Source organism: Dermacentor albipictus, chromosome 1 (assembly GCF_038994185.2).
Source record: "Dermacentor albipictus isolate Rhodes 1998 colony chromosome 1, USDA_Dalb.pri_finalv2, whole genome shotgun sequence".
In the NCBI taxonomy this organism is placed as follows: Eukaryota; Metazoa; Arthropoda; class Arachnida; order Ixodida; family Ixodidae; genus Dermacentor; species Dermacentor albipictus.
In genome coordinates, this window is record NC_091821.1 from 336,511,452 (window position 1) to 336,535,260 (window position 23,809).

The window sequence follows — 23,809 nt, forward strand, 5'->3', positions numbered from 1 at the left end:
GTACATCTGAATCAAATCTGGGTTTTCGGCACTTAAAATCCCATAATTCAGTCCAATCGTTCTCGTACATAGCCACCAAATCGCCCGATAAGATACCATTGCGGTTAGATGTGGTAAAATGGGCCGCACAGCTGTTGAGAGGCACGCAGGTCTAATTGGTTGCGGACGGAAAATTACTCCGATGTTCAAGCTTCCGCCGCACAGAGGTGTTGCGTTGCGCGCCAGCCGTTGCAACGTCCGCCGCGGGTCAAGCCGGAGATCGCTATCTCGTCGGGCTGCTGTGAATGAGGCCCTGCAGGGCAGCGCCGCATTGGAACGCGTGGAAGAAAGCGAAGCCGAGACTGCAGCCGCGTCTTTTGTCCCTGGCGCCTCTGTGTGCGTATATACTCCGCCTAGGGCGACCGTGTGAGCCCTGCAGCGACCCCGCGATCTGGAGATAAGCCGCGATAATTATACGGACGCAAAGGCGACGTGACGGGAGCGAAGTTTCGGCGGCGCGCGCCGTAGTGCCCGCACTGCGGGAGTCTTTAGGAAGGCGGGCCTAGTCGTTAGTAAGTGATATTTCGACTACTTAAAGCCCCTCCACCCACGTGTAATATGGAGGGGCTTCACGCCTACCCTGTGTCGTTTCAACAGTCCGTTATATCTGGACCCGAGATCTAAGCTTCACGAAAGTCGGGCTATACGCAATTGCCTCGTGAATCAGTACATCCTCAGCAGCTATGTAAGTGACGATAATTAAGTTTTTGGTAGACGATGATATACAGATGAACCGACTGTGGCCATCTTTAAGCTTTATCACTGAACAGCGGTGGTCGTTCACTCTATCCAAACATCTGCGTAACGAGCATCATTTTTGCGTGGTCTCCGAGATCGGGTGACGCGTGGTATTCTGTGTTCTCGGGCGTCTGATGTTCTTGATCGCGCTGCCATTATTTATGTTTGGAAAGGAAGTTGCAGAAAGAAGCTTTGGAGGCGTACGCGCGGCTTGTGTCGCCTACGTCACGTGTTCTCTCGCGGAGCTTCTGTCGATGTTAGAAGAGAGCCAGCTTTCCTTATTGGAGATTTCCATCATTACGTTAGTTTCTGTCGCGTAAACGGCACCTTATCTACGTCAGAGATGTTGCGTCATCTTGGTGTCCCTCCTACTTTTCTGCTTTCCTCGTTACCTATCTTTATATCTTGAATTTTTCGACTTTACCCTGCAGACTTTTCTCACGAGCTTCGTTATAATGAATGCCATGGGCTGTTGCCGCCACTTGCTGAGGCGTTCCAGAATAGTGCAGATGCATGCAGGAGTGCTAAACTCTATAAATATAGTTTTCGTCATGCGTATTGCGTATCAACCGTACGGCAATACGGTTCGCCGACCGGAAGGACTTGCCAAACGGTCCAAACCGCCAAGTGCTTTTCCGCACAGTAATAAGGCATGAGCGAATCTCTACAAATGTTAGAAAGTTTCAAAGGATATTTAGCTCAAAACGGAAGATATTCAGACTTATAGTTTTCTGTTTTTATTGATAGAAAAGCATCAACGTGCATTAGAATTTGCTGTGTGGGCAGCATATTGCTTAAATATGTAATCACCACGAGAACAACTGCGCGTGTCATTCTGGTTGCTTACGGAGAGAAAGCTCTGCAGAGACGTAGCTGGGAATCACGTACTACAGCTTCTTCCAAAAGAAAAAAAAAATCGCACCGGCCGATTTAAGCCCAAACTTGTGTGTCATGGTCTTGCAAGAGAATGCGCGCAGACAAATCAGTCACATTCTGCTCTCCTCACTCACTCACTCACTCACTCACTCACTCACTCACTCACTCACTCACTCACTCACTCACTCACTCACTCACTCACTCACTCACTCACTTACTCACTCACTCACTCACTCACTCACTCACTCACTCACTCACTCACTCACTCACTTCACTCACTCACTCACTCACTCACTCACTCACTCACTCACTCACTCACTCACTCACTCACTCACTCACTCACTCACTCACTCACTCACTCACTCACTCACTCACTCACTCACTCACTCACTCACCTCTCCGTCCGTTTGTCCCCTTTTCTTAAATTCCCCCTTCTGTGAGCCTTTTGTAGAGGACACGTGTATTTCAGTTCATTTTCACTTTGTTTTCTTTCTGCTTGCGCAATGGTGAGTATGCTGTGTACGTCTCTCTCTCTCTCTTTTGTCCGAGAGTCCGTCGCGTACGCAGTGTAGATCAAGGAAAAGCCCCGCGCTACGGCGAGATTTCCTCTTGGCACGACCGCACAACTTTGGCGCAGTCGTAAAGTTGGTTCTCAGCGCTGCCGCGCTTTCTCGAATGTAAGCACACCTCGAAACGAGGGCCACCCTCCCTCGTTCCCTGCTGCCAGGACGGAAGACGTTGAAAAGAAAAAGAAATCTGGCTATTTAGTGGCAAATGCGAAAACGCAGTTAGCATTACGTCGCTCCTCTTTGAAGTCCCGTATCCGTGATGTAAACCGCGTTCACCACACACGTCCTGCTTCTTCGAGGAGCGAACTATAATTGGCGGTGGTCCGCGTCATATATACTTTTTCCCGCTTTGATATTCCTAATGCTAACGCTTGTAAAAAAGTAAAAAAAAATCATAGGGTCACCATAAGGGCGAAGCAATGAATGCGATAGCAGCATGTTAGAATATTGCACCAGGTGTAAGGCTCGTAGTTGTGGTGGCAGTGTGAATTGAAATAAACGTAAGCTAAGTGAAAACTAGCTGTTGTGATAGGGGTCCTCTGTTTGAATACTGCCATTGGACAATTTCTTTGATGTTTGTTAATTAGAGCCAACGCCTTTCTTATCGACTTTACCATCACTTTTCAGTATCCGTTATGTTTCAAACCTCTTATCTGGGTAGATTATGGAGGTTGTGCACAGCCGCGCCAATACAATTGCGTAATTTTCAGGTTTGAGCTTTGCTTTTGTTGCGCACTTTTAATACTTAAGTATCAAAAGATTTAAGATTAAAAGCATGCGCTGTCGGTGTCTCTTTCATAACATTTGTTTGTGGGCTGCTATTTTAAAAATTCTGAGGAATAGTTTCGTCAGACGTATAAGATCTTGTATAGGCAACTTTAGTGGTAGAATGGTGTGGGAATGTAACCTGCATATATCGCATGTTGTATAGCGTGGCATATAGCATGCATATACATATACGGAACGTCATTGCGACGGCGACGCCGATGCCAATAATTCGCTTAGAGTGTCCATATAGTTGCTGGCGCAATAATAATTACGAAATATTTCGGATGTAAGCAGTCCTCTTACACGAAAAAAGGCTGTGTCCCTTGTAGTGCCTTCGAAAGCGAGGCGCCGCAACAGTTTCATGCAACGCGATGACATATCCTTTCGGGATATACCGCGAGCAGCAGGAGTGTTTTCCAAGGCACGACTCCATGTCACGTGACCGTATGACGTAACCGTGACGGTGAGCAGATAGGTTACCTTTTGTACCCGGCGTCGTCTTGTCGGTTTGACGTGAGTTTGGACCCGATGACTTAGCCAGAAGTTTTTTTCGGGGAAAGATATAGATGAGAGGGGAGGGGGGCTGGGTACGCCGCATACTAAGACAAATTTGGGGAACGCGGGGGGGGGGGCGGTGTTTGATGCATGTGCCCGGTGTGACCCCCGGACTATGCCACTTTTTGGACCGTTCAATTTTGAGTTTCCGGTGAAGTAAATCGTTGCTTTGGCCGGACATCCTTCGCGGACCTGCGCATCCTTGCCTGCTTAGACAACCGCGGCCATGAAATCGCAAGTGCGGGGTGCTTAGATTCGAGAGGAAACGGTACGCGATACCGGCGTGGTCAGGTACGTGTGCGTGTACGTCTGTGTGTGTGTGGTGCGCGCGCGTGCGACAGAGCATACGACGGCGACGATGCGCGCGCGTGACAAAAGACTGGAAAAGGAAAGCGCGGGGGAGAATGGCGATTTTCTAATGGTCGCAGCGTGGCTCCGGGGCGGACGCCGAAGAACGACGCTACTGCGCCAGAATGGCAAAATCTTTCCGCCGTTCGTCCCCGCCGTCGGGCGCGTTCGTCTCCGTTTTTCTCTCTGCGCGTTTCTTACCGCGCGGCTTTCGGCGACCCTTGATGCCACAGCGGCGTGGATGGACGGGCGGAGCGCCGTTTCCATGCACGAGTCCGGCGGCGCCGAGATAGAGAGAAAGCAAGGACAGGAAAGGCAGGGAGGTCAACCAGAAGAGTATCCGGTTTGCTACCCTACACTGGGGGTGGGGGAAAGGGGAATAGAAAGAAGAAGAAAGGGAGAGAGTAAGCACAGAGTACGTGTGGGAGGGACACTATGCACAGGGACACTATAAACGGTCACTTAAACCGGTGTACCTCAAGTATTGCAGTAACGCACGATTCGCTTTTCGTACCAGTGAGGGGTGTGAGGGGTGTGTGGGTGTGGCGGCGCCGAACAGCAGAGCATCCAAAGGGGCTCGCTCGTTGGGGGCAATTCATATTCGGGACATTATGCGCGACCACGTGGTCGCGACATGTTGCGCCGTTTGTTCTGCTTGCAAAAAGGAACCCGCGCAGAGTTTGGGTCTGCGCATGCGCAGACCTGCGGACGCCGTTTGTGGAGGGCGTATCTTTTAGCGTGCGCGATCCGCTTCTCAAATATTGAAAGCCCAGATATAACACTTCTCAAAAGTGAAAGTCAGCGCGAAATTGTCAATCAGGAAATTGTAGCGCATCACGAAAAATTCCCCGTCTATCTTTCTGTTGCATGTATAGAGCAACGGAAAGATGAGCCGGGAATTTTTCATGGCCTACAACAATACTCTGACAATTTTGCGTTCATTTCAATACTTGAGAAGTTACGTAACTTTTATGTAATTAGGCAAATACAGAAAAAGATAGCATGGCTTGCTCCAAGTGACGGCAAACATTACCTCGGTTCTGTCCAGCTACATGGGACTCGTATATTTTAAAAAAAAGATTTGGCACAAGTTACGTGGGACACCCGGCATATGGTTCAGCCCTGTCCAGCATGCGCAAGCCGCACGGGGCTGCTTGCACCCGCGATTGATAAACGTACCTGCGCCCCAAGCGGAGAAACATTCGCTCTTGCGCACGCAGCAGCGAATGCAAGCCTTTCGTGCTTTGTATACTCTAGAACTTCCATATATGAAGGAAAAACGTAGGCACGCGCAATCCTCCTCGCACGTGGTCTTCGCATGTAGCGCGTGCGCAGCCCGGCCCCTCGCTCGACCGCACACGATTGTTTTGCCAAGTCTGCGCTCGACACCTCCGAATTACCTTATTGCCGTGTGTGTTGTCCTATAGTTACAGCTGATAGCGCTGTCAACCAATACGACTCAGCGTCGGATTCAAGGGTTTGGCTCGCGGCCACACTCTCTCTCCTTCCCTCCCTCCCTCCCTCCCTCCCTCCCTCCCTCTCTCTCTCTCTGTTTCACTTGGCATTATTCCTGGTTCGCAAGCATTTCATTCAGCGCGCGTATGTTTTATGCGCCCCCCGACCAGTCGTACCACCTTCCTTTCTTTTTTTTTTATTTTTCTTTCTTTGTTCCCCCCTGCACACGGCCCTTTTATTTCGCGCGTATTGGAGGCTTTGAAGTTTAAATGGCTGTGCGTGCCTTGCCTTTCGATTAGCGTTGTTAAAGACCCGAATTGAGTTTTCTCGTCTGGGGGGCTTCGCGCGTGTTTCGCGTAACAAGTTCGCACCGGATTCGCGCGTACGTGTAAATGGACCTTGAAGAACAAGAAGAAAACAGCGGCGTGCATATATATGGGTGCCCTAGTTAAGGTCAGGTCAAAAAGAATTCAACATGAAAGGAGTACTCTGATTTGTTGTTACACGAGGATAAAGTGGCCTCGGTGTAGGTTCCGGCTGCGCGCGTTGTAATTGACCTGATAGCTGAAGTTAGGTTAATAACTTTCTCAACAGCTTAACTATACTAAAAAAAAATTCTGGTCAGAAACTAGCGCATCATCGGTTGTCCAATGCGCATTACTTCCACCCCTTCCGCAATGGCAGGGAGTTTTTGAAAATTCTGTTGTCAGTTCAAAATTGGATGCACTGCAGCCTACTGCTTTTCGTGATGTCCCGATCGTAGAGTACTGTCATCAGTTTCTGTTTAGGTAAAAATGTCAAGATACGCATTGTCCTTAATTAGTAAATTGCAGGAGCCTGCACTGTCATTCGTTTTTTTTTCAAAAGACAGTAACGTTGTCCTTGCTTAGGCTTTCGAGGCTGTTCTCTTTTACGATTGACATGGCAAGTGTACCGAAGGAACGCCTTTGGCGAATAGGATCAGACACCTCTACCAGATGCAAAACGTTAATGAATGTCCTGAGGTGCGCGACTCAGCGCGCTGCGGGCCGCTCCCACGTTGGGACAGTCAGGCCTTGCCCGACCGCCGCATCGTGGGCCCTCTCGACAGCCCATAGTTGCGCCCCGGCATCGGGGCTCTTGATAGTGGAGAGCCACTTGTCCTCGTTGATTTGTTCTGTGCCTCGTAACGAGGGGCACAAGCCAGTGGCCAAAAACTATTTGGGAACCCTCAGCTGTGTCTGCCACTGCTGCATCTATCGTAGTTCTTTTGTTTCATTGAACGTCAAAATTAGATCGATCGATCGATCGATCGATCGATCGATCGATCGATCAATCAATCAATCAATCAATCAATCAATCAATCAATCAATCAATCAATCAATCAATCAATCAATCAATCAATCAATCAATCAATCAATCAATCAATCAATCAATCAATCAATCAATCAATCAATCAATCAATCAATCAATCAATCAATCAATCAATCAATCAATCAATCAATCAATCAATCAATCAATCAATCAATCAATCAATCAATCAATCAATCAATCAATCAATCAATCAATCAATCAATCAATCAATCAATCAATCAATTAGTTGAATTATTGATCTTTTGACCCTTACATTTAAACTGGCTTGTGCAAAGACGGGAACATTCCTCGATACCCCGTTTGAATCATGCTAAAACAACGCTTCTGAGTCACTTTCTCCTCACATATATTAGAATAGCACCACTTTTACGATGACCTGAAAAAGAAATAGCAAGTTATTGTGAATGATATGCAGACTAGCCAGATTGATCGTCCAATTGTTTTTTGCAATCCAAACTGCAAGCGACACTTGAGAGGAGGTTTAATATACACAGCGTTTTTCTGCACCAGTTAGCCATCTAAGATATGACGCCTCTTTAATACCACCTGTAGCTATGCTCTCTTCTGCAGTTGCATGGAAATGTGCGCGATGTTTTCTCTGAGACTGTGCACTCTCGTCGTATGTTTCAGAACGCCCGTCATGGACCTGCTGGTGCAGGTGGCCACGGCGCACAAGATCAACCCGAGTGGCCACCTGGTGCAAGCACCGAATGACCGCGGGGACATGCTGACGTGCAAGCCCAACACAGCCATTGGCTCGCTTGACGTGAGCCACCTGCTGATTGTGCCCAAGGGTGCCCCGGCCGTATCTGGAGGAGTGGCCGATCCTGCATTCTGGCACAGGAAAGGCATGAGACCGCCTTCCAAGCCGTTCGAGGTGAGGGGCGAGACGATATAGCAATTTATCTTCAAATTTATTTTTTTCTGACAGCTTATCGTGACACTTTATTAGATGCAACAGTGCGCTTACTTATCAATCTGTGTTCTTGCATTTCATGTTATCGATTGACTCGCCCTCGGGCTGCCAAATGTACGCCTAGTGATTTTTCCGGTTAGCCCGATTTAAATATTAACTTTCCTAAAAAAAAAGTACGGTGACAAATTCGATTCCCAGGCCTGGCGAAATCTTTTTTCGTCTGTGATGCTCTTTCCGAAGAATCCATATCGATTTCTTTGTAGCTTCTTGCTATTTGCGAGGATTTTAACTTTCCTTCTCGTAAATATAGCTTTATTTTGCGTGTTCCTGTCCAATAGCGTCTATATCCATTCCTACATGTTCAATGTGTCAATCTACAAATTAAGCGGGAGCTCTTCTTGGCTGCCATAAGGAAGTACAGTGAGTCCCTGTAAGACGAACTCGAAGGGACCATGAAAATTTGTTCGTCTTATCAGAAGTTCGTCTTGTCAGAATAATTGGCAACATGACAAGGTGCATCCAATTATCTTACTTCAAAACGGTAAAGGAAATAGACTTGAAACGGGGGTGAATGACATAAAAAGCATCTATTTAGGTACTCTTGCTTGGTTTCATCCAGTCCGTGATGGATTTTTGGCGCTTCTGTGCAAATCGGCGAGCAGCCACGATCAATGTCATCTCACCTAATGACCTTCAAAATCCTTCTGTGCCTTCGTGCTGATGGAAAAAGTTCCCTATGTAGTTAAAGCAGGCATCTGCCACCTCATCGATGCAGGTCATCGTCGCGTGCATGGCACCGGGGAGGGGAGAGAAGGGGGGGGGGGGTGTTGTACTGCGGCCGCGCGCGGTCGCGCGGTCTTTATCTTGAACGCGATCTGCTTTGGGGCCACAGTCTAGGTGGCCGATGGCTCGTAGTTTTTCGTGCGCTGTGTTCTCAACGGTCGGTTTGCGTTGAAGCGTCAGACAGCGCGAAGGTCGCTTCGCTCGCTGCACTTGCCGCGATTCCTCAGGCCAGCGTTTTGACAGCGAGCGTCCGCGGTCATCGAGTGTGATGTGTTCATGTTTCCCTGTGCGCGCTGACACCATTCTTATTAGCTTAGTTAGTAAGCGGATGGCGCTAGCCCTGTCTTGAATACGATCTGCTATATGCGGACAATGTAGATGCACCGAGTGCCGATAGCTTCGTATGCGCGGTAGAAACCATACGCCTGCGCGTCATCCGCGTTCACGAAGTGAAACGTCACTGTCGCTTTTTGTTTCCCCTTAGATTATGGGGTTTTACGTGCCAAAACCACTTTCTGATTATGAGGCACGCCGTAGTGGGGGACTCATAACAGACACGCCGTAGTGGGGAATTTTGACCACCTGGGGTTCTTTAACGTGCACCTAAATCTAAATACACGGGTGTTTTCGCATTTCGCCCCCATCGAAATGCGGCCGCCGTGGCCGGGACTTGATCCCGCGACCTCGTGCTCAGCAGCCCAACACCATAGCCACTGAGCAACCACGGCGGGTTTTTTGTTTCCCCTTGTTTTCACATCTGTTCACGGGCGATGAACGCCGCAGGCCTCCATCAGGGTGCCTTGATGCGCGCGGCCCCGGGCGCGGCCCATCGAGGCACCCTAGCCTCCAGGATAGGTAGCGGTGGCGGTCACTCCGAATGTTCGTCTTAACCGAAGGGCACGTCAGAGGTGGTTCGTCTGAAGCGGATTTGTTTTGTTGAGTCTATGGAAAACTAAACAAACGTTCCCGTATTGTGCGTTATATGCGAGAATTCGACTTAACCGAGTTCGTCTGGTACAATGTAGTAAACTGGAAACTCGCGTCCGGTTAACACATCACTGCCTTTCCTCTTCTGTGCTGACATTTCCTTCTGAACTTTTGTCAGCAGCGACCCAATCGCACAAATGCATTATCAGTACTTCTGTATAAATGTAATGTATACAGTCGAACCTCGTTGTAACGGAAGTCGCATCGGACACTAACACGAGAAAAAAGAAAAGAAATCGCTATCAGGTTTATGCGAAAAAAAAAAGAAGAACGCTGGCAGGATGCCTCCGACAAGCCTGCAAAGGGTCTCCGGCGGATTTTGATATCCGTCGACATCTTGCGACACATGCTCGCTCTCTGCACCGCCGCGAATACGCAACCGTACGATCGGTGTTATCGCGCGAAGAAGGAGGAGGAGGAAGTTGTAGGCGGGGGATCGGTGCACTGACTTCTCGACTGCGGTCCAACCAAACCAACCTGCTGGCCAAAACTCGCACGCCGATGACAGACATTTCGGACGCGGAGGGGGCTGCGCGTCGATCTGTATTCTGCTGCGACGGCCGTCAGTCTAGCCGGTGCATCTGGCCTCGCGCTCAATCGCCGATAAGGTCTACGAGTGGGAACATATTGGGCAAGCGTCTCGCAACCGGCTGCACTGCTTTGGCGGCTAGGCCTAACAAGCGCAGCTTCGTCGTCACTCGGCAACCAAAGTTGCGGTTTCGTGCCAATTGACATGGCTGCAGTTTTGTTCAGAGCCGCCGTGTTTGCGGCACCGCACGGACAGTTAATGCCTGAAACACCGTGCAGCGTCCGAAATGTTGGTTATTTCTATTATGCATTGGTGATAGGTGGAGGTGTATCAGGAATTGTGCATGTTCAAAAATTCAGGCGTTTGAAAAATCGTTCGGTGACTGTATGTGACATTCTTGCCACAAGACTATATATTTTGAGGCATATGCTAGCAAAAATTAACCCTGCTATAACTTAAGCCATGTCAGGTTCCGCATTATCGATTTCGCAGCAACAGAAAAATACTCCATTGAAATAAAGCATGATCAATCAAACTTTACATTTGTTATAGCCGATAATTCATTACATCCATGATCGATATATCGAGGTTTGATGGCATTACTTTATTGCACTATGCTGTAGTGCAACAATGTACTGCACAAACAAGCGGAGTATAAGCTTCCATTTGTATTGGCTAGCCAATAATCTGCAAGTAGCTTTTGCTTGAAGTTATTAAATAAAGCACATGCAAATTTTCACATGTATGCATAAAATTGATTTTGTTACTGAACTGAAATGTATGATGCTTCATGAAGATGCTTGGGAAAAGGGCACAAGAAATATTGGCTTGAATCTTTAGGAACACTGGCATATTGAGTTGAAAACCATTATGAAAATCACCTGGAACAAAATTGCTGTACAAAGCAATGTGCAGTTATAATAGATTATTAGGCAGGAGGAGGCACCCTAGCTACAGCATGAAATGTGCAGATTCTTCCTATTAAATGTGCACATAGAGTGCACACATAATAAAGGCCATGCATAATCCCACCTGGAATATGCGCATTCTTCTGACAGTAACATGCATGAAGAATGTGCAGATTTGAAACTCGCATAAGGGCAAACAGCTTGTCACTTTAATCACCTGCATTGAACAGACACTGCCATGGTTATATAGGTGTCTCATCTGCTATGGGCATGCACACTACACAGAGAATTTCAAACTGAACTCATCATGGTGATGTGCATTTGTAAATTCATGTCTGTGATGTGCCCATGTAAAGATGCCTTGCATATTTATTCTACTTTCTCCTACATTTCAATTTGATAGCATGTAGGTACTTCACATGTAACATTTGTTCTTCGTCAGCACTTGGACTTTTTGTTGTTTCAGCACTTTTATGGCTAGAAGGAGAGCATCATTAAGAGGGCAAGCTGGGATGACCTCACATGAAATCAAGCAGTGAAAATCACAAGAGACAGTGAAAAAAGATGCAGCAAGTTTTTGCACGTCATCTTTTATTGTTTCTGTTGGTTTGTCCTGCTAAATTTTATATGTGCACATAGAGAGCTTGCACTTGTTTTTTTATAACCAATATGGACATTTTCTTTGATGTACTGCTATTTATCATACTGAAATCTTATCTTGTCGTGCACAGCCCACGCAGCGCATCCAGGTGCGGCTTCCCCGCCAACAACTGATGGTTCTGCGGTTGCCACTGACAACAACTCTGGGGGAGCTCCGCCAGAATGTCTGCACTGAGAAGAGCTTGGATCCCCAGGGCTACCAGCTAGTGCGGCCAGGCATCCCCACCCGGCCCTTGGACCTTAGTTGCACCTTGCAGGAGTATGGGTCCTCGGAGGTCACCCTGCTTTCCAATCGCAGTATGTAACCATTTTGCATCCCTCTCGTGAAATCACCACCTGCTGATACTTCTGTGTATTAAAGTTTTGCATCTGCAAAATCTCTGCAAACCATCCTTGTCAGCGAAATGAGAAAGAACATTACATTTTTCTTCAAGCAGTAGTTACTTTTCAATCTGTCATGAGATTACATGTCATGTGGCTGTCTTGGGAACATTTGCGCAACACATTTGTGTTTTCATAGAACTCGAGCTGCAATGGTCTCTTGAGTGCAAATATGGCTTATAGGATACTGTAGAAATTATTATTAAAGCTATACCTGTAGCAAATATAAGCTTAGCTCCCTATTGAGTGGATGTGCTTTTTCTGGCAAAGGAGTGCCTGTCATAAACTCATAATTTGATGTACCAGTAGTAAAGATATTGACGTCCTTGGCCATGGCAGAAGTGTGCCTCCCTATAGCAACTACTGCAATAATGTATTTGAGCGCTTGACATTAGCTTGAGTTGTGTCCCCGTGCATGACAATGTTCATTTGGGGAATCTTAAGTTCAGTTGTCATCAGTATCTTTGGTTTTTCTGGTTTTTATATTTCCTTTGCCTTTGAATGCACACATGTCATCTAGCTAAGTTAATCATGCCATGAATTGATGCCATTTTGTTCTTCTTACTTTTCGTTGGGCTAGTAATTATTGCGTCCATTATTGAAGCAGTGTTGTTGGGTGAAGCAAATGCTTGGAGTGACTCCACTTACATGATAAAATATTTTTTTCATAGTAGGCACTAAGCCTGATTTGAACTGTTTTACTAATGGTGGTGTGCTCTTTACAAAGCTCAATCAATTGTTGGCAGAAGGGGCGAATACTCACTCTTACTGACTTGAGAATATTTTTGTAGGCTATGTGCTCACTCGTACTCATATGTACTCGCACTCGTTGGCACTCACTCACAATCCTATACTCATGCTCACCAACACTAACTCATGATCATACTCACTTGCATACACTGCTGCCTGCACCCATTCACACACATGTCCACTCAAAATCACCGTCGCTGACTTTTGTGTGTGCTCGCATTAACTGGCAGTCACTCCTGTTCATACTCATGCAGTGTCAAACTGATCGGCGCTCACACCCGTTCGTTCTCACGCCCACTCACACCCTTCCTCACTCACTAACACTGTATCTCACGCCTGGGAAATAAATGTGGAGTAAGTGTTAGCCACTGTACTCGGGAGGGAGTATGTTGACTTATGATCATCTGTGATCTTATTGTTTCCCAAGATGGTGTATTTGTGTTTTATGTGTAAATGTAATTGATGTCTGCACTGTACAAAGCTCCTGTCTTCCCTTCTTGAGCTCCTTGAGTTGTTTGCTTACTGCATGTCTACAGCCTTTCGATCTGTTGAATCGGTGGCTGCCTTAATAATTTGTGCTGTTACATTGCTGAAGCATAAAAACACTCATTGCCACCACCATCACCACCACTATCACCTATCAGCTATGCCTCACTCTCTCACTGGGCCACTATCTCGGGAAACTCTTTCATTTCCCTGTGTCATTCACACTCCTTAAACTTTTTGGCTTTAAGATCCTCCTAGTATAGAGGCTTTGGAGTGCTGCAGACTAGATAGTCATACAATTTGATTGTGCAGGAGCACCACTATAGGTTTGGTAAGTATGGATGTAGAGGCATGGTACGGCAGGGAATAGTGCAACAAATTTCATTAAGTGGCAGTAAATGAACATCTGATGACTGGATGGACAATATTTGAACGGGATGTTGTACAGAACATGTAATTGGTTGTTCATTTTTAATTCTAAGGGTGACTACCATGGCCTCGTACTTCTCGCGCTACCTTCTTTGTGAGCATGCTTTGGAATGTTCCACCAAACGATTTCAGCTGTGGTGAGGCACATGCTGCCCGTGATGTGTTGCTTTCTACATCTTCAGAAGGAATATTCACCCAAAACTCATGGTGCATGCTCCCATTGACTTTATGGTGTACGCCAATAAATGCACTGCATATTTTCTGCATCTGTGGTGTTCTTGATGTCTTATTCATTCCTCCTTCTGTGCCGTTCTGTGTTGTGGCCAACCTTGCTAAAAGGTGAAAGTTCCTTTCAGAAAAAGTGTTGTATGCTGTAGGGAGATTTGAGCATTCCTGCAAGCAAAGACTTTCGGATGCCACTATGTCGCACTGTACTTGACATCCCGGAGACGTCAGCATGTATCTAAATCAACACCAGAGTGTGATCGAGCGATCTTTGAATAGTAAAATTGCAATGCTTCAAAATACGATAGCCCAGTCGCTTCATAGGCTACTTTTTCATAGTAACCGCTGAAATTCAGGCTGTCCTAGGGGACTACTTGTAGGCAGTCGCACTGATCCTCAAACATATACAAACCCGTGGTAAGGTTTGTAGAATTCATGGTCTGTACTTTCAGGTAAGAGCAGGTGAACTACTCAGTGCTATGCTCAGTTCCAGCAATGGGATCTGATCATTGATAATTTTTGCTGTGGCTGTGGCTGGTACATGAAGGAAAAAGCATTTTCTTTTTTCTTGCTTGATGTGATTATATTACGCAGCTGATATGCACCTAATTGCATAGAAATGCATGCACAAGTTGTCAACAAAAGCAATGCAAGAGTGGTGCTCAGATAAGCCACTTGGCCAATCCGGCTGTAGTATAGATGGTAATAGCATCTTTATGATAAAGGTACTGCAATCAAATTAATTACTCTGGATGTTTGTGATCTAGTCCTGCATAATGTGCTTCATTTGCGTTTTTCTACAATTCCTTGCATAAGAAGCGGCCTCATGCACAATGCATCTTGATGTAATGCAAAACTGGGGCCATCTTTTTTTTCGTAAGCCAGTCAATGTTTCTGCAAATGACATTGCACATTTTTATTCGAACATAAGATATGACATTTGCTTAGTAAATGTGCTGTACTGCATCTGACAGCCCGCAGTACACACTGTGCCTGGCCACCATTGAGTGGAGCTGATGACGTGCCTTGCGCATCAGCTTCACACAGGGCCGCAGGTGAATGGCAGCACATGTTTGACTGGTAATGAAATTGGGTGTCCGTTGTGCAAACTGCTCGGAGCATAGTATTTATGTACCATCTTTTCACCTTCTAGGTCATCCTCATCTTTTCTTGCCTCCAAATCAATTTTAATCACCCTCTTGTTGATGCCACTCTCACCTTTTTTTTTTCTATACAACCAAACCATCTGTTATCTCTCTTCAACCCTGATTGCAATTTTATTGCTTCCTTAACATATAGTCAGCCAGAATGCTTATTAGTTAAATCCTGCTCAATATGTAATGATGACACTTTGTTTTTGCAGCGCTGGCAAACAACATCCAAAACTCCACAGCGGACATCATGAGCTACTCTCTCAACCAGGAGAACAAAAGAGGAAGCCAGGTCTTTCCGCACCATTCGGGTAGCAAAGGGGTGAGTAAGGTTGTTTTTTGAATTAGCGGAGCATTTTGTTGCATATTTTCATGCGGTGGTATTTTTAAAGTTTGTTAATGAGCCTCTGCACAACTTTGCGGAAACCTTAAACAATTGTCAGGGTGGGCTATATAGTTTGTAAGCAGCTGTGTATCATGTAAAAACAGCACAGTAAAAGGATACCTGATGAAACGCAGTCCTTTCTTGCTTCTTCTTGCATTTCTTTTATTGTTTCTTTGCTTAATGTGTTGCGGTCACATTAAATTTGAGTGGGTGGTTGCCACTGCATTCTTGTCTGTGTTCGATGTCTCCGAGTTGCATTTTGAGATGACTATAACACAGTGAGATGGTGCATGCTGTTAGTTGCTCTAAAAGGCCATGTAAACTGAAGTGATCTCGTCGAGCTCCGATGTGTTTGCATCACACTTTGGGGACAGGTATTGCAGCCTAACAATAGCTGTCTTGGGGGCTGGCTCTGCTTAATGGAAAGCTGATGCACATGAATTCACTTGAATCTAGGGGTGTTATCACTCTTATTTCTTTGCTTTATGTAAACCCCGATCAGCTACTTGTTCGGTGTAGGTGTTCATTGAAAGCCTGTGCACGTGTGCCCATGATTGCACATCTAGGCTTGTAGGCACAAACATGTGGGTTACTGAACATTTACTCAGAGCTAGTGGTGCTCTGCAAGAACAAGAAGAGGTTTTTTTAAATTTTCTGCTTTATTTTTGGACATCACTCTCTCTTCTTCACTACAGAGCCTGACAGGCTCAAGTAGCGACGGTGCCAGCAGCAGAGGGACGTCGCCCACGCGAAACGAGCTACCAACAGTGTTTGCGCGACCCACAAGCAAGAAGCGACCAGCGCCGCCACCCCCGCTGCCGGCGTCCCCGCCACCCACTATTCCCGAGCAGGAGGGTGACACTACCACGCTCCCAGCCAAAGGAGGCCGACGCGAAGGTGCGGGCCACTCGCGTCAGAGTTCGGACTCCAGTGGCTACCATGAGGCATCAGTGCTGAGTGATCTGCCAGACACGCCTTCACCCGAGGCAGTGCAGGGGAGGCCCAACTGCAGTGAGTATGGATTAGGGAAGAAGATGCGTTAATCACGATGCAATGACAACCACATACCTTTTACAGACAATCGGTGTTGTTCTGCAGTCAGTACATTTCATTTACTGTGTCTTTAAACAACAGGAGTTGGGAGGTTCACTGAAAAAGCATAACTATCTTGTGTTGCTCTAGGGCGGGGTTAATAGGTAGGTAATAGACGGGGAAAGGAGGTGAAAGAGTTCTTGCAGATCTGCCCAACGTTCATCTCCTACACATCAGAGACAATGAACACCTGTTAAGGTGCATGTTGCCATAACAACGCATTGGAGTTTACACTGACATCAAAATGTCCTGGGCACACAACAACATTACGAACCTGTGCTGCTGTTAGGAGTTTCTTCATGTGGGTTTCCACAGACCAATGCTTCTGTACGTCTTTTTTCTACAGCAGTGACTGTGGCTGCACTGCACATTTTTTTTCGCTTCCCTTGCTTGTTTTAAGACTGTTGCATACATTGTAGCATTTCATCACTCATACTTTGGTGATGTTGTCTTCGTCCAGTTGGCCAGAGCATCAATTTTCTGAGGTTTGATGCCAGCAGTGGTTCCTCCTTTTCCTTCAAACGTCTAAATTTAATTTTATTATCATCGTCACAACATCAGGATGATTTTTATTGTGGACAGGACAAGGCTGGACAGATTTGTGGCGGAGGGCAGCATTAATTTCTTAAAAATTGTTTCCGCCACTTTGAGTTTTGTGTTGTGGTGATGCTATTAGTTTCGTAGATTTTTCAACACTGGCTCTTGATAGAGAGCTGGGGAAGGTGATAATACAAAAGGTATACTATTTGCTAACTTTGTAGGTGTCACAACCTTGGGCTTTGATGAACCGTAAGCTGCATGAATGTAGAGTGTACAAAAACAGCTTGAGCCTGAGTTCCCATTAAGTGCAAAGGATGACGAAACATGCAACTCTATTATTCTGTGCTTTCTCAATCATCTTTGTGTATCTAATTCTGCATTGTGGTGACACATAAAAGGTCAAAATGTTTCTTGAACTCACTAATTGCTGTAGTGTCCATGCGACTCTCTCAACACTATATGCTGCAGTGTTTGCTTCTAGTGAGCTAGTAATGTCACTGCATCACTGACCTTCTTAATCTGTAATGTTGAAGTTCTGCTGGTGGATCTAGTCCGGCAAAAGGACCTAGCCACAGTACCGATGGCTTACTAAACTGTTGTTTTTCAGAGTCTAGCATCAAATGCACCTCAGAGTGTATCTTTACACTCAAGCACTGGGCAAAGATAAGCTTGGACCCATTCTATGAATGACAACATTTAATGTGGTAGCATTCTTTGCCTACTTCTACCCACTTTGGCCTGGCTTAGTATCTCTCTTGCTTCAATACGATGACCGCATAAAAAAGAAATTACAAAAATTTAATCCCCTGTGAAGAATCAAACCTGCTCCTGCAGAATGGTAAATGAGTAACTGTCTTCAGCGCCACAGTAACGATTAACAAGAGGTGCAGAATTGTATGCGTCATTCTTTAGTAGGCACCATCTTTATGATAGCTGTCATGAGTACAACAGATTAAATGAACAATAAAAAAACAGACTCTGAGTAACATGTGGGCTATTTGAATTCGCTCACACTGCTTGCCGATCGGTTCTGCATGAGCATTTTTTGCTGCAATATCTGTAACAAACTTTGTCGTTCATAGCGACAGATTTCCCACTAGCTGATTAGATAACCGTCCTCACCTGCATTGTAGTGCAAGCACAGGAGTGAGTTGTACAACATATTCCAAAGAAGCATGCTTTTGTGCATGCCAGTTCACTGCGCAAGCAATAAAGGACAGTGGCCTAGATTATCATAGAACCCTGTTCTACGAATGTTTAGTGCATGAAGGTATCAATGTTCAAAAAGTGATTTCACAGCAACTAGTATTTCGTGAAGGTGGTGTCATAAGAAATATTTACTGAGTCGCGGATGGGATCTTTCTTGGGCCTGGCAATAAACCGCTTTGCCTTACTTGTGTCAAAGGCCAGATGATATCCAGCGACACCTTTAGTGAGGAGGCCCTTCAGAAAAAGGAAGCTCATCTGATTAATTTATTTTTGCTAAAGCCATTCTGTTGGTGCTGTTTTTGTAAAGTGACTGTCTGTGTAGATGATCAGGCATGTGCTGTTACTGTGCTGATGCGCTGGGCTGAATTAAGTTTCAGCAGAATGTAAAGATTGACCAAGTGCAGGTCTTGGTTCACTCTTTCGCCTAGGCTAAATTTGAACTAGTGATATCATGTATGAAACTTGTGTGAGAATGGTCAAATCATACTATATGTTACAAGTCGTATGGTCTTGTATGTGCTCTGAAAGGTTAGCTCTTAACGCCAGTGCACTGGTGTCGTTCTCTGCACGTATGTGAGCAGAAGAATGAAAACTTTGTCTATGAACAAACTAGTCTTTGTCTGGGATATCTTAAGAACTGCTAGCTACAGACTGAACAGTAGGGTCCTTTCGGCTGGTGAACTTCTCGCTGACACATTTACATCACAAGTGGCAAAATAAGGGAAAAAGAACTTTTCAAGGTTATGCAGGACACTACGAAACATTTCGTCAGCCATCTGCCTTGCTTGTTTCAACCTCTTGGCATTAATAGCTGTTCACTTTTGTTGAACCAGGATGGCTTCGAAGAAGAAATGCTGCTTTGACCAATCTTTTTCCGTGTCATGAAAAGACGGCTCGTTTGCAAGTGCATTGGTGAAGAACTGAGATACAACTGAATGGGTGTAGTGGTAGATGCTGTCCACCTGTACGTGTGCACACCTGTACCTCCTGTCCTACTGGTTGGCAGGAAAGTAGAGTAAAGGCCTTGTCAACGAAGAAGCAGCAGCAAAGAAGCCTTTTGTAAAATGTTTCTGCAACATTCTTGTTAGCCTTTTCTTGTGTTTCAATCCTCTGTAATCATCTACCAATGCTGCTACACCATTTAGAGTTGCATAAACCATTGGCTCACTTCGTTGTGCAGGAGAATAGAGCATACATATACATAAGCCTTTTGACAAAAAAAGAACACTAGGGAATAATGCAGTATGATTATGCACAACTTGTCGAGCATCATTTACAAAGATTGCAGAGCAGGACACTGAGCCCAGCTCTGCGCCATCTGTCATGCTTACAAAAGAAGAAAGAAACAGTGGAAAGGAAAGTTCAACTTTGACAAAGCATTTTTTTAGAGCCCCATTGATATATTGTCGCTTGCAATAGTCCTAAAGGCAGGCTCACGGGAAAGACCATATCACTGATTCACTCTGCAGAAGAAGCATAACATTGCCGAGCTGCTCTGAATAGTGATCTGATTTTGAACCCTGCAGGCTTGCCCTGCAATAAGCTGCCAATGCGCCATGCTATGCTTGGTCTGTTGAATGAACCATCAATCCAATCTGTTTTGTGAATCCATCTTGAAGAGTTGGGAGGCTGACATTTTTGGTGCACATAGCAAACAAGCCAGCGCTGTTGCAGCGCGATGGCTCTAAGACAGTCAACTTGCTTGTCTTCACATTACTTCACTGTACAGGACGGCTCACGTGTCTCCTTTCCGCTCTCAGATTTAAGGCAAGAGAGTCCATCGCGGACCACAGGGACAACAGCAGCTGTGCACCGACGAAGTGCACCGGTGGAGACTGGCAGCAGGGCAGTGCGGCCTCAGAGCACCATCTCGGAGGCTGGCACAATAGGGCATGCCAAGAAGCGCAAAGCGCCCCCGCCGCCTCCACTGGCACTACATGCATCTGTTGCCGCACAACCAGCAGCGGAAACTATCAAGCCAGCCAGTACACAGCCAGGTAAACTCTTGGCCTAATTTTACATATCTTGACAGGGAAATCGGTTGCAAAGATTTCATATCTTACTGTAGATAACCAGCACAACAGAAAAAAGACAATGAATTGCGCAGTTAGACTTTGATATAGCAAACTTCAATATAATGAAATCCTCAATATAGCAAGGTATTTAGCTTTTTATAACTTCACGCCTGTAGAACACCATGTATTTTTAATCTCAATACAGTCGACTTCCATTAATTCGACCCTGACGGGCCGACGAAATTGACCGCAATTACCAGTGGGTCAAATTAAACAAGATACATAAAAACTGCCAGAACACACTGCTAATCAATTTGCCAATATTTGCCTGATTCTAAGATGCCCCCGATTCAAATTGGCGACTATTTTATATTTGTCCGAACTAGAAAACTATCGTAGAAATGACATTGACGCTTACAAACAAAGCGGAAATGTAACAAGCACCTGATTTTTTTGTTAGAGAAATGTGCTCCACTATAGTGGCCAATTTGCTAAAGTCAGCTTTGCTGCAAAACATTGCTGTTATGCGGTAAAGCATACAAACGCCGCGAAAGGTTTTGATGTCTGATCCGATTGCACTCTCTGTGTCTGAAAAACATTTATTTACATAAGTTTTGCACCAACGCACGCAATTTTCTGCCCATGGACAAATAATAATAATAAAAAAAGCATGCATTGCATTGGGTAAATATAGTAATCACATTTTGACCTACGCTTATAGCTTGAAAATATTTCTAGGGCAGGCTGAAGATGGTCATTTTCGACGGGAGATGACTTGTGTTCATCGCTTTCACTGTCCCTTAAGCTTTGCTGAGACAGACATTGCAACTAAATTGGTGACCCTGCCATGGTTGCTTCATGGCTATGGTGTCGGGCTGCTAAACAAGCGGTCATGGGATCAAATCCTGGCCACGGCGGCCACATCTTATAGGCGGGCAAAATGCGACAGTACCAATGTATTTAAAGTAAGGTGCAGATTAATGGATCCGAGGTGGTCCAAATTTCTAGAGTCCCCCACTACAGCATGCCTCATAATCGGATCGTGGTTTTGGTACGTAATACCCCATAATTTTACTAAAGGGGTTGCTATTGGGGTCACCATAGGGGTCAGGCGCATGTGTGCTGACTGGCAAAGTTCGAATTACCTGACGAAGGCCAATTTTAGTGTCGAAATAATTACAATTTGGGCCCATAGAAATGCATGGGCTTTGGCCGGGACATCCAGTCAGGATCGAATTAACTGAAAAATTTAATTAACCAGAATAAAATTAAGAGACATCTACTATATAAGGAAGCATGTTTATCCACGATTTCAATGTAACAAAATCTCATTGCTGCTCTAAAGGGAGGGCGAGTCAATAAATTGAAACTATTGTGTGAGCCAGCAGTGAAACGGTTGAATTACATGCGGGTATTTGTGGGTACACCTGCTAAATTACGCGCAGCGTGGAATATAGAGGCCACTGAAGCACAGCAGTGTCTGTTCTGGAAGTTTAATATTTAGCTTTTCGTAACCTCCGAGATGTGCCGCCAGATCTTGGACACCGTAAGCTGGCGAGTGCGATGTCGACCAGAGGCATTAGAGGGCACATGTATCGCATGTGAATTGCGTCAGCACTCGACTTGGCGTTTTTGTTGCTGCCATGTGGCGAGTGACAAGCATGAGTAGCAGTAAAGGCAATAGAGCTGGTACAATTAAAGCTCGATATAATGAAATTGTTGATATAATGAAGTATTTAATTTTTTATAACTTCATATCTGTAGAACAGCATGTATTTAGAACCTCAGTATAACAATGTGTGCCCATACACAATTTCACAATAAAAAAATTTTACTGTCACCGCGAAGGAATACCAAGACAATGAATGGGAACTTCTGTGGTACTGAGGTTGGCGCGCATATCTTTTTCTAGCGCGGACACGGCTGTGCATGGCTGTCAATGTGGCCGAGAACATATGCAGCCCATTCGCCCTGTTTTACACGTAATCTGCTAGGTATGCAGAGAGCAATGAGTGGGCACGCCAAGATGGCGTGGCGTCATGTGCTCTGTCTTCCCACATATTCAGTACTGGAGGTTGCGTAATCTTGAGTTCTTGAGACGCATTGAAGTGAGAAGCAGATGAAGTGTGTGATCCCCGCTGTCGGCACTTTTCACGATAGCGTCGTCCCACTGTAGGTGACCCTATCAGCCACAGGGGTGGAGCACATGCAAAAGCATGACTGGCTTCACTTCATACCACCAATGTGAAGATATTGTTGATACAGCATGAAACCGTATCTTTCATCGCCAACTCTCACATTCAACGAAGTGAATTTTTTCCTAATTAAATTTGCTTTTTCTGATTACCCAATAAATTGGAAGATTTTGCGTCCCCTTCCGTGTACCAAAAATCCATAGGCAGCTATACTTATTTGCATAAAAGTTCGAATTTCAATATAGTGAAGGAAATTGTCGATTTTAGTGACTTACTTATACCAAGATTTAACTGTAGTACCAAGTGCTACATTGGTCCTAACTAGCACTTGAAGACAAGGCTAGTATCTTGCAAGCGATCTCGATCAGCGAGAAAAAGATTGTCGCAGCTTATTGTAGGATACCACAGAGCTCACTCCGCATTATCTTTATGCTGCACCGATGTAGTCCTTTTCACAATGCCCATACAGCACACAGAAAGCTGAAGAAAAGAAACACAGGTCTAACGCACTGTGGTTATCGGTGTAAGTAAAGCCATCACATCCATTCCACTGCCCTGGATTGCCAACATGTCCTCAAGCGAAGTGAAGAGGACTTTATCCGTGCATCACCAACCCTGAACCACTCTTTATTGAAGCGGAGAAAGGCATCTGAAGTGAAAATAAACTATTCCAGAAATACTTTGCCGCAAAAAGTACTTCAATGCATTCAGCAGAAGCAGAGTTATTGGCAATGAAACACAGCCTCCGCTGTGCTCCGTTCCCTCTTCGATGCCTTGCACTGTGAAAGTTGCGGCACACTGGGGCGTGTGCACAACGCTCCGCCTTCTAAATGTCACCGTGGCACACAGTTCAAATTTCATATTGAATGTTAACATAGACGCCACTACTTCCACCTTTGGCTCCGACGACACACTAAAACATAAGCCTAACGCATTTCTAATGCGGTTGTCTTCAGTGAGCCGCAGTGCACTTAGCCAGTGGACTCATGGCAGCAACCCGCGGCGGCCGCGGTATCTGCGCCATGTAGCCGACCGCAGCTTGATGTCTGCTGTCAGCCGATAGCAGCCGTCTAAGGGAATGACGAAATAGTGCATCCCATGACGAAACAGTGCGTCTAGAAGATAATGAGGACAGAGTCTTCTGTTGAAAAGAGAGCATTTGAGAGAAAGCTGACTTCAGGATCCACTTGCAAAGCTCCATGCACCGTGTACGACAGCAAAACTTGGCTGAGATGTTCGCAGCTGTGTATGCTATCCGCGAAAATATGTTACTTCACAAGCCTGAAGGGTGGTTCAGGGCCTCTTGAAGTGGTTGCCGGCTTGACTAGCTGAAGAAAAGGACCAATTCTCAGTGATAGCAATTGGAAGTAACAGATGCTTTCACTGCAGATAAAAGTGCTTTTGGTGAGTGCACTTCTCCCGCCACAAGTTTTCGATATAAATCACAGAACAATTTTGCAGAGATGC

General features: G+C 45.6%; 1 protein-coding gene across 7 annotated transcripts in view; it reads left to right on the top strand.

Moving 5' to 3' along the window:
- Positions 1-23,809, top strand: part of LOC139054560 (platelet binding protein GspB-like) — a 249,237-nt gene that overhangs the window by 212,842 nt on the left and 12,586 nt on the right. For all 7 annotated transcript variants that reach the window (XM_070531699.1, XM_070531703.1, XM_070531698.1 and 4 more), the window contains exons 3-7: positions 7,332-7,578; positions 11,556-11,781; positions 15,119-15,228; positions 15,987-16,302; positions 19,893-20,129. In XM_070531699.1, the coding sequence (XP_070387800.1) occupies positions 7,332-7,578; positions 11,556-11,781; positions 15,119-15,228; positions 15,987-16,302; positions 19,893-20,129 (1,136 nt within the window). The remainder of the gene's footprint in view (positions 1-7,331; positions 7,579-11,555; positions 11,782-15,118; positions 15,229-15,986; positions 16,303-19,892; positions 20,130-23,809) is intronic.